This window comes from Nematolebias whitei, chromosome 13 (assembly GCF_014905685.2).
Source record: "Nematolebias whitei isolate Nwh7 chromosome 13, NemWhi1, whole genome shotgun sequence".
NCBI classification, from domain to species: Eukaryota; Metazoa; Chordata; class Actinopteri; order Cyprinodontiformes; family Rivulidae; genus Nematolebias; species Nematolebias whitei.
This window is the reverse complement of record NC_056510.1, coordinates 43,689-55,132: the sequence shown is the minus strand read 5'-3', so window position 1 is coordinate 55,132 and position 11,444 is coordinate 43,689. Positions and strand designations below refer to the sequence as shown.

The 11,444-nt window shown below is 39.3% G+C and overlaps 1 protein-coding gene across 1 annotated transcript in view; it reads left to right on the top strand.

The window, feature by feature from the left end:
• slc37a1 (solute carrier family 37 member 1) overlaps positions 1 to 11,444 on the top strand; it is a gene marked incomplete at its 3' end in the record, with an annotated part of 101,101 nt that overhangs the window by 46,605 nt on the left and 43,052 nt on the right. The window contains exons 6-13 of the mRNA XM_037687123.1: positions 2,223 to 2,299; positions 2,454 to 2,620; positions 2,780 to 2,832; positions 2,909 to 2,983; positions 7,096 to 7,218; positions 7,772 to 7,862; positions 8,184 to 8,246; positions 8,801 to 8,886. Coding sequence (XP_037543051.1) covers positions 2,223 to 2,299; positions 2,454 to 2,620; positions 2,780 to 2,832; positions 2,909 to 2,983; positions 7,096 to 7,218; positions 7,772 to 7,862; positions 8,184 to 8,246; positions 8,801 to 8,886 — 735 coding nt within the window. The remainder of the gene's footprint in view (positions 1 to 2,222; positions 2,300 to 2,453; positions 2,621 to 2,779; positions 2,833 to 2,908; positions 2,984 to 7,095; positions 7,219 to 7,771; positions 7,863 to 8,183; positions 8,247 to 8,800; positions 8,887 to 11,444) is intronic.

The window sequence follows — 11,444 nt, the reverse complement described above, 5'->3', positions numbered from 1 at the left end:
GTCGGCAGTCTTACCCATGATTGCGGTTTTGAGTAATGAACAAGGCTGGGAGTTTTTAAAAGCCTCAGGAATCTTTTGCAGGTGTTTAGAGTTACGTTGTTGATTCAGATGGTTGGGTTATTAGCTTTTTTAGAGAAACTTTTCATGATGTGCTAATTTTTTGGGACAGGCATTTTGGGTTTTCATGAGCTGTATGCCATAATCATCAGTATTAAAACAATTAAAGACCTGAAATATTTCAGTTGGTGTGCAATGAATCTGAAATATATGAAAGTTTCATTTTTATCATTACATTATGGAAAATAATGACCTTTATCACAATATGCTAATTTTTTGAGAAGGACCTGTATGTTCTAGAATTGCACCGCTCCAGGTGGTTGCATGTTGGAGCTCTGTTACTTTCATTGAGATTTTGCTTTTGGAAAAATTATTTCCGCTTTTTCTGGTTGTAAATCACGTTTTTTGGATGATTGTTTCCTCTGGTATCAGATGCTGTGCAGCTGGAAGGATTTTTACTGAAACTTTTTTAGTTTTGGACATTTGTTATGATGCGTAACCATGACAACAAGGCAGTTTTCTACAACCAGCAGCTGATTAACATCTCAAAAGCTCAAATAATATCTCAACTACAGCCCCAAATCTCAAATGAGTTGAAAGGATGTTCTGTGGACGCATTCTCATCTACCTGCCAGCTGTGCTCGAGTGCCTGACCACTGAGATCCTGAAACTAACGACTTACAACAACAAATCATCTCCCTTTGGGATTAATAAAATATTTTTGAATTTGAATTGAATTTGCAAATATTCATTTTAATTATAGTTACCCTACCGTGGAGTGAATTTGGCAATTTAGACCATTTCTCCAGATCTACTATAACTTTTAGTGTGTTAGGAAAAAATGTTCGTAGATATTTTCTGTATGGAGGAACAAATGTCCACCCCCAGATAAAGTTTTTAGTGACTGGGATAGATGCATGGATGGGGTCATCACACATGGCCTGATTTAAAGGCATTAACACTGATTTCTGCCAGTTTATTTTAAAACCAGAAAGCATACCATAATGCTCAAAAGTTGACAAAACGTGGGATGCGTTGCACAGCATTGTTTAAATACAATAAAATGTCGTCAGCATATAACAAAATATGATGAGTGTATTGTTAATGGAAACTGGAGAAATTGTGGGTGACCTGCGTGTAGTCTGTGCCAGTGGTTCAAGTGAAAGGGCAAATAGCAGTGGACTGAGGGGGCATCCTTGTCTTCACCATCTCAAAATAGGAAAAGGTGGAGAGCTAGTTTTGCCTGCAAATACTACAGCTGTTGGGTTTTTGTACATAACTCTAATCATATTAATGAATGGTGACCCAAACCCCATAAGCTCAAGCACTGACCACAAAAAAGGCCACTCAAGGCAGTCAAAGGCCTTCAGTGTGTCTAGTGAAAGGACAGCAGCAGGGGAACTTAGGTTTTGAGCACCATTTATAACATGCAGTAATCTTCTAACGTTGTCTGTAGCCAGTCTGGATTTTATAAACCCTGTCTGGTCACTTTGAACCAACTTAGTCATATGGCCTTGAAGCTGCCGGGCGAGTAATTTCACATAAATCTTTAAATCTGCATTTTAAAAGTGAAAGTAGCCTATAGCTGGATCATTTTACCAGGTCCTTTCCCTTTTTTAGAAGTTGTGAAATTAAGGCAGAGTTAACATCTCTAGAAAAAGAGCCCTACTTGATGGAATATTGAATTATGTCCAATAGCAGTGGACCAATCAAAGGCCAAAAAGTGGGGTAAAATTTGGGTGGAATACCATCTGGCCCCGGTGATTTACCTTTACGCATGTCCTTGATGGCTGCCTCACACTTCTGCAATGTAATAGGGACATCTAGTGTTAAGGAGATATCTTTACTAAGGTGAGATATTTTAATGTTGTTTAAGAATTTATTGCAGGTATGTTTGTTTAGATTGCTTTCTGACTTGTATAATTCCTGAGAAAAAGATGAAAAGGAAGCGTTCATTAATTTTGGGTCAGATTGAATGGTGCCATCTTTCACTTTTCAGTAGTAGTGACATATTTCATGTCTTGAGTTGAGTCTCTTATCTGAGTTAGACGACACCTTCTCAATCCAGTTGTTATGCTGTATATGAATGTCCAAGTTTCCATTGGAGGCAGAGTAAATATGAGTTTAAAGAATGGGCAGTAAAATCTTTCTTTATGATGTTGTAGGTGGCCAACGGCTTGGTCCAAACCACTGGCTGGCCCAGTGTGGTGACTTGCATAGGGAATTGGTTTGGAAAGGGAAGGTAAGGAGGAACAATTCTAAACTGCAGTCGACTTTTTATCAAAAGTTTGATCAAAGCTGACATACAAAGTCAGAAGAACTTGGGCTGGATGAGGGATGATTCCAGTTGTTAATAAATGTTTTGTTGTGTTGCTGCCACCTGGTGAACCTGTCAGACGTGGACTCATCATGGGCCTGTGGAACTCCCACACCTCAGTAGGAAACATCTTGGGCTCTCTGATAGCTGGCTACTGGGTCTCTTCCAACTGGGGCCTTTCCTTCATTGTTCCAGGCCTTATCATTGCAGCTATGGGTGTGATCTGCTACCTCTTCCTCATTGAACGTAAGCTCATCCTTCTTTTGAATGTATTTTTCCTTTACTTTCTGTTTTTCGTGTTTTGTTCAGTCATTTATGCAGGCTGTTGGTTTCTTGGTTGATGCTTTGTCCAGCATTAGACAGCTCAAAATAGACACGTTTCATATGTTGTGTTTCTCCCTCCAGATCCAAATGACCTGAAAAGTGTGTATGCTCAGAATCTTTCTCCATCCAAGAGTGTGAGTTGAATTATTTGATTATAAAATTTGTTTCCACAAGTTGTTGTGTGTAATTTTTAACAATCTGTTTTATCAGGTTTCATTTAAGAGATGGAATGGAGCAAATGGACACTCAGAGGTTTATCTGCAGTACAAGGACAGCACAAAGCAGGTTTGTTTGTCTCACTGTGTGTGAATGAATGTCTAATACTGCTTCCTTTCATTTAATTTTCTATTTCCTAACCCTGACATGAAAACGGTTATGTCTATGAAAATAATACAGAAACAAGAGCAAAGAGAAGATGCAGACTGTTGAAGAAACATATTATTACTAGGGGTGGGCCCCTATTTCCCTCATTTTGGTAAATCGGCCGATGAATGAGAAACCGATTTTACCGATTTTTTTATTTTTTTATTTTTTTATTTTTTAACAACAATTGTCTGAACTTCATTTATATTTCAGACCTCTACCTCATGGCCAGTTGAAACAAGTTGGTATTGTTTCTAGGGTATTGTTCAAGGGTCTGTTTTTCAATAAAATAATACTGGAAAATTGAAGGTGCATTGTGACCTTATAATGCCTGACTGTGTCGCTTATAAAACAAAATCTGTATCGGCAGGTCAGACTTTTTAGAAATCAGTGATCGGAGATCGGCCATAAAATTGCAATTAGTGCACTCTATGGGCATGAGACTTCATTTAAGTTGTTGAAACATCTAAAGGATGATCAGTGGAAGCGGTATGCATCTGATCTCAATTTGAGCTTCATGGCAAAAGTACTTGCGCAAATGTGATTTCTTACTTTTCAGTTTCTAATAAATTTGTAAAAATCGCCATACAATTTGGAATAAGGCTATAAAAGAACAAAATGTGGAAAAAGTGAATCACTGTTAATACTTTGCAGATGCACTTTATATTCATTTTTACTATTTCAGTTTGTCGTCTTCTTCTTCTACGTTTTATACACCACCTCTTCCAACATGAAGTGTTTTGGATGCAGCCAGGAGAGACTCATCAGAAAAATGTGCCCCAACAGAACCGGGCCAACCCCGTCCGATGCGGTTAAACAACCTGCCGGTACCGAACAGGGGGGAGGTGTGTCCTGTCCGGGCAGGGTGGCGGAGATGCCCTTTGCTGCGAGGGAAACCTCCACCACCGTGAACCCCGCAGACGAGAACCGTTCAGATAATGTTGTTGAGGTGCCAGCTGTGGACGGTGAAACAATAGTCAAGTCAAGTCAGATTTATTTATAGAGCACATTTAAAACAAAAACTGTTAACAAAGTGCTTAAAAATATATCACAACATCAAATAAAAAGTAGCAAGATATATTTACAGCACATGGAATAAAAATATAAAACCGAAAACATAATTAGAAACAATGAAATACTAAATCAGATCATGTTGTGTCAAAAGTCAAGGAAATAACAAAAAGCATAAACTCAGTCAGAAACAATGAAATATTAAATCAGATCTGATGACCTTGTGTTAAATAGGAATAATAACAAAAGCATAAACAGAATCGGCATCAATGAAAAACTAAATCTAAATCCAATCACCCTGTGTTAAATGTCATTGAGTACAGATGTGTTTTTAGGAGAGATTTAAAAGCAGAGACTGAGGTGGCCTGTCGAATGTTGATGGGCAGATTGTTCCAAAGTTTAGCGCCCACGACTGAAAATGCTCGATCTCCTCTGAGCTTCAGCTGGTTTTTGGTACGGCCAAAAGCAGCTGATCTGATGATCTCAAGGCCCGAGAAGGAGTATAAGGATGAAGGAGGTCGGAGAGGTATGATGGTGTGAGGTCGTTAATGCACTTGAATGTCAGCAGGAGAATTTTAAAATTGATTCTGACACGCACAGGAAGTCAGTGAAGAGAGGACAGAACCGGAGTAATTTGCTCAAACCTCCGAGTTCCTGTTAGTAGCCGAGCTGCAGCATTTTGTACGAGCTGGAGACGTGAAAGTGAAGCCTGACTAACCCCAACATAAAGTGAGTTACAGTAGTCCAGCCGGGTTGTAATAAATGCATGGACTAGTTTTTCAAGGTCGGATCTGGACAGAACGGACTTAAGCTTTGCTATTTGCCTTAGCTGAAAAAAGCTTTTTTGTAGAACAGAGTTTATCTGTTTATTAAACTTAAAGTCCGAGTCTAACACTACCCCGAGCTTGGTAACCGACTGCTTTAGCTGTGGCTGAAGGGAGTGCAGGTTTACAGGATCAGTGACAGTGGTAGAGCTTGGGTTAAACACAATGACCTCAGTCTTCTGATCATTAAAACTCAAGAAGTTTGCAGCCATCCAAGTCTTGCTGTCATCAAGACATTTTAACAAAGGGTGGATGGAACAGGAACTGTTGGGTTTTAAGAGCAGATAAATTTGAGAATCATCGGCATAACAATGAAATGAAATACCGTTTCCTCAGGATAGGCCCCAAGGGGAGCAGATACAATGAGAACAGAATGGGTCCAAGAATGGAGCCTTGTGGGACCCCACAGGAAAGAGGACAGAAGCAGAAAAAGGATTGTCAAAGTTAACACAGAAACTCCTGTCACCCAGATACGAACGGAACCATTCTAGCGCCACCCCTGTAATCCCAACCCAGTGTTCTAGCCGTGACATAAGGATGCTGTGATCAACAGTGTCAAATGCAGCGGTAAGGTCGAGGAGTACCAGGATCACAGACTGACCAGTCATTCGCTAGCAGAATGTCATTACAGACCCTTACTAAAGCTGTCTCGGTGCTGTGCAGTTGTTTAAATCCTGATTGAAAAATCTCAAAAATTCCATTTACATTCAAAAACTTGGTTAGTTGACTAAAAACTATTTTCTCCAAGATTTTAGAAAGAAATGGAAGTTTTGAGATTGGCCTGCAGTTTGAACAAGCTGCAGGTTCAAGTCTGGGTTTTTTAATTAATGGAGTTACCACTGCATGTTTTAAAACATCGGGGACCACACCTGTAGCCAAACTGCTGTTAATAATGGCAATCACAAACAATGATGAGTTCAGCTACAGGCAGGAGGTACAGGCAGGAAGCTCCAGGTAAATGAATTAAAAAAAAAAAAAAAAAAAAACTTTTTCACCCTCCGTCCCTCCCGGTCCTCCCGCCTGCCAGGGCTCGAATCCGGCCTTTGTGAGCAGGCGAGGCCGGGGCTCGGGGTTCGGCCTCGCGGGCTGCAACGGCTCGACAGCTCGTATGATCCTCCGCGGTGACACCGCTCGCTCAAATTTTATAGTCGGTCACCAAACACAAAAAATGCCTGGACTTCAGAATTGAACACGACGTTGTCATTATTGTTTTTAAAATCTTAAAAATAGATCCAGCTGCTGCTCTGCATCCAGAGAAATTGCAAATGGTGGCTCAGTGAAAAGTTTGAGATCCAGTGACTCCTCCCCCTGACCAATCAGAGTCCTGCATTCACGTTTCGGTCTGACTCAGCTCAGCTGAGCTCGCTCGGTCCCACCAGAGAAGCAGGGACGAAAAGAAGTCCTGAATCAGCTAAAAATACTAATGTACTGGTGCAAAAGGGTTCTTTCTGTGGCGGTCTACCCAGAATTGGAGCTTATTAGGGGCAGTGCAAAAGGGGCATTGGAGAACGAGATGATTTTTGTCTCGTGTCAGAAGGAGCAGATTATTATTTTTGTAATTCTAAGAGTATATATCCAGTTTAGGTAAACATATCACACTGTTCTTACAAGACAACACTGTGCTCCATTGTGCATTTAGTCACTTATTAATTTCTATTTCCTAAGGCAGGTAAACAGGATATCATATTAAATCTATTAAAAATAAATTGGCCAACTTTGTATTTTCACTGATGCTTAACACAAATTGTTCGAACCTGAGCTGAATGGACCGATCACGGTCATCTAAATCATTATGGGGGAGTGGTGGCGCAGAGGTTAGAGGTGGGCCTGTGATCCGAAGATCGCCGGTTCACGCCCCGGCCCCGACAACATCAAAAAAATTGTGGGTGGGGTAGGTGAAACACTCACACTTGCCCCCACCCTCATTCGCCCCACCCTGGGCCCATGAGCAAGGCCCTTAACCCCCACCATCTGCTCCATAAAACAGGTCTCTCTTGAAAATGAGTTCTCGTGGCTCAATGAGACTACCTGTATAAATAAAGGCTAAATGAAAAAAAAAAAAAATATATATATATATATATATATATATTTGTTCAGGGTTTAAAACACAGTCACTTGTTTTTTATTGTCTTTTTTTTAGTTTATTAGACAACAACGTTGGTCTGTTTTTACCTGTTTTTCTTTTTCCTCCTGGTTCAGAGTTCTGACATGGAGCTGCTGTTGCCTCGGGACTCGGTGTGTGTTCCTGTTCAGCCCGTTGTGGTGGTGAAGAGCGAGTCAGAACCATCTGCCATCAGCTTCATGGGAGCTCTACGAATCCCTGTCAGTTCTTCATCTAGCAGACATTTAAAACCACAGTTTGCTTTTACTAGTGCTAAAAAAAATTGATTTATCTCTGTGTGTGCTTGTAAAATATCACATGAACCACTTTGAGAGTTTCATTAAAATCACTAATGTAATGGTTGGATGTCCAACTAAATCTCACAAACTTCTGAGCTTATCTGAACTCAAGATGGCCACCACAGCTCATTGACCTTAGGAAACACAATCTTACAAATATTGAGCTAAAGTTTGGTGTGGTAATCACTCTGCACACATACTCTACGACATCTGGTGAGAACGCACGGTGTTGTGCGAGTTCATGCATGATGTCATTTACAAGGTTTAACCAGAACCACTTGACATAAAATGATCTTGGTGTATTCTAGCAATCATTCATTCAAAGTCTGCCAGGTCTTTAATTCAGACCAGATTGTTAGAACACGTTTGTGTCAAAACTTTATTATTATTGAACTGTCTTTGTGTATCCTGATGCATGCTCAATAATCCAGAATCTTTGTGTAATTTTGCTAACAAAATGATTCTTTGCTTGCAGGGAGTCATTGAGTTCTCTCTCTGTCTGCTGTTTGCCAAGCTGGTCAGTTATACTTTCCTATTCTGGCTGCCTCTTTACATCACCAAAGCAGGTGGGGGAACTCACTGAAAACACCTGCTTACCTCTAATATCTATCAGTAGCGTGAACAAAGTAGTGTCAAGTGAGAGGTTAGAAATAAAGTTCAGAGAGGATGTTTTATCTGTACTGAAGATGCTCAAAGTGTATGTATGGGTGAGTTTGAGTTATTTCAACACTGATTCAGACTTCCTGCTTAAGGCTTCATGCTCATGAAGAGATTGGCTTCATTCAACAGTTACAAATAACTGGATGATTGCCACACACATATATATATATATATATATATATATATATATATATATATATATATATATTTCCGTTTGTGTTTTTCAGCTCATCTGGATGCAAAGAAAGCTGGAGATCTCTCCACACTGTTTGATGTTGGAGGAATTGTTGGTAGGAGCTTTCTTTTTTTACTTGTCATATTGAGGCATGTTGTACACTTTGTGTTACATGTTCCTTCTTTCAGTACATTTTATGTATTAAGATTACAGATGGACTGCAAGATAGTCTACTGGCTTTATTGTCTCACTTTTATTGAACTGAAGCATGTCCATGTTTAACATTTGACTTGACTCACAATCATTTGAGTGCTTTATAATTTGAGGGGCTGAGATGTGGTAGTAGGGCAGCCGACTTGAGACCCGAAAGTCCCAAGTTTGATCCCCAACCTTTCCAACATGTTGTGGTGTTCCTGAGCAACACACTAATCCCCAACTGCTCCCTGGGTGTTTACATAGCTGCCCACTGCTCCACCTGGGTGTATCCCAGGTGCAGTGGGTTAAATGCAGAGAACTAATTTCACCATTGTATGGGAGCATACAATGATGACAACACATAGCACTTGTGTTTATTAATGTCACCTAAATACATGTGTGTATGTGTGTGTGTGTGTGTGTGTGTGTGTGTGTGTGTGTGTGTGTGTGTGTGTGTGTTACATGTTGAAATAGGGGGGATCTTGGCTGGAGTGATCTCTGATAAACTGGGAAAGAGAGCCACTACCTGTGCCGTCATGTTACTGCTGGCAGCTCCTATGGTGAGTTCCCTCAGTTCTTCTGGATAAATTCAACTCTTATAAAGCAGTTTAAAAGCAACACCAATAGCCAAAGTGCTGTACACTAGCACACTATCCATACATATAGGATTTCACAGGGCTGCAACTGTTGTGGACCAATTGGCAACTCAAAATTGAAATTGGGAGAGTGGTGGCGCAGAGGTTAGAGAAGGTGGGTCTGTGATCGGAAGATCGCCGGTTCAAGCCCCAGTACCAACAAAATCAAAAATGTGGGTGGGCTAGGTGAAGCACCCACACCTGCCACCACCCTCATTCGTCCCACTCTGGGCCCATGAGCAAGGCCCTTAACCACCATCTGCTCCCTAAACAGGTCTCTCTTGAAAATGAGTTCTCGTGGCTCAATGAGACTACCTGTAGAAATAAAGGGTCAATGAAAAAAAAAAAAAAGAAAGGTAATTGATAGGGTTGTACATCTCTGTGTGATAGACAATTCGATTCGCATCTAGATACAAAGGTTACGATTCGATTCAAAAACGATTTATTTTAAAAACAACGATTTGATTCGATTCAATACAGTGGAAGAGCGATTCGGTTCGATTCGATTCAACTTTATTTAATTCTACAGTTTAACATTTTTTGAATGTAGACAAATATTAATTATGAACAAAAAGGGCCATTTCTATAAATGTGACATTCTTACATTATTTTTAAATTTGTAAAAGTCTACATATATCATATCTAAAAGCGTGCAGTAAGGCACTGGCAAAAATAAAGTAAAAAGCCAAACAACAGAATCACATGTCAAATGTGTTTATTTTTAGACATGGACCTAAAAAGACCAGCTAAAAGAATATTTCTTTGTTTGATGGGATCAGTATAAAATGAGAAAATAAAGAAAAATTATAAAATGCACAAATGATTACAGCAGCATATAATAAAAAAAAAATAGTAATAAGCTACAGTAAGCACAAAGCACCTGTGCAATAACCTGTCACACACCCTGTGTAGTTTGGTAGTTATGTGCAATATATATCATGTGCATTTTAGCTTATATTACATTACTACCTTGAAATACTTATTCACACAAATTCATTCTGCTTCACTGTAAAAATTCTACAATGTTGTTGTTTACCATTTTTCTCTTCAGAAACTTTGTAAATATTATAATTACTTTTTCACTTGTTGGTAGTTTATTTTGTACCCTTATTGCATGCTTTAGTATTTCTTGTTTGCTTGTTTTTTGTTTTTTATCAAGTCAAATTGGTTCTTCTCATCCTGAACATTTCATCGTGTTAACCTTGCATATGACAAATAAACACAATTTGAACTTGAACTTAATAATACAAAAACATAATGCAAGAACAGTACGCCTAACAACAGCAGCACGAACATGAGTTTGTGTGAGCAGGTGGGCACAGATTAATATAACATCATGTCATTTAAACAGCAGCATGAGATCAGATCAGCAGCATGGATAATCAGCAGCACATATCAACAGTCAAAGTGCCGATTACATGTATAAAAGAAATCAAAGTGCAGCTTTTTGACCTGGTGAGGTAGTCTGAACAAAAGTAATGTCCTACATTTCTACATTCACGTCAGGTTCAATCTGAACTCAAACACAGTGAAGTAGTTCACTTCCTTATGTTTGTATGTTTACCTACAGTATATTTTTATTCATCATAATCACTGTCCTCATCTTTTTTTTCGGCAGATTTTTCTTAAGGAAAATCAGCTGATCCACATGCTCATGTTTGAGTAGACTGCGTTTTGTGGAAACAATATCTCCTGCAGTGCTGAAAACTCTCTCAGATGCCACACTGGTGGCCGGTATGCACAGATACATTTTAGCCACAGATGACAGCAGTGGCAAGTCCTGTTGCTCTTTCCACCACTGTAGTGGGTTTTTGTTCAGGGGCAAAGGATCACGCTCTCTGTACCTCTTGACTTCTTCATTGGCCTGGTCCCTCACAGATCTAGATGCCGTCCTTACTTGAAAGTCTTCTCCCAACAGCTGGTCCAGGCTGACATGTTCTTCTTTTTACAAGGAGGTTTATCATCTGAAATAGAAAACAAGAACCATATATTACTGGCTATGTTTGCCATGAAGTTTTTTAATTGACTACCATTTTATGTATAAATCTTCATTTGATGTTCAGAATTTATTTATGTAAGGACTCGTGTACATATGTAAAATATGTATCATTATCATCATCATTATTATTTAACTCTTTCTTTGCATGCAGATCCTCTTATTATAGTGAATGTGTTTTATCAGAGTCAGAGTCAGAGTTTCTTTATTGTCATTCGCACCTCATGTGGTACATGTGGTGGAGCGAAATTATGTACACAAGGTCCCAGTTACATCCAACAATAAAATGTATAAGAAAAACAGTAATAACATCTAAGATATGAACTAAGAAAAACATCAACTAAATATACACTAAGCACTCATAACATAAAACATTGAACATCAGCACAAACATGAACATGAGTCTGTGAGCAGATGTGCACGCATGAACACATCAACACTGAAACAGATCAGCAGCAACATGAAACAGATCAGCAGCAACATGATA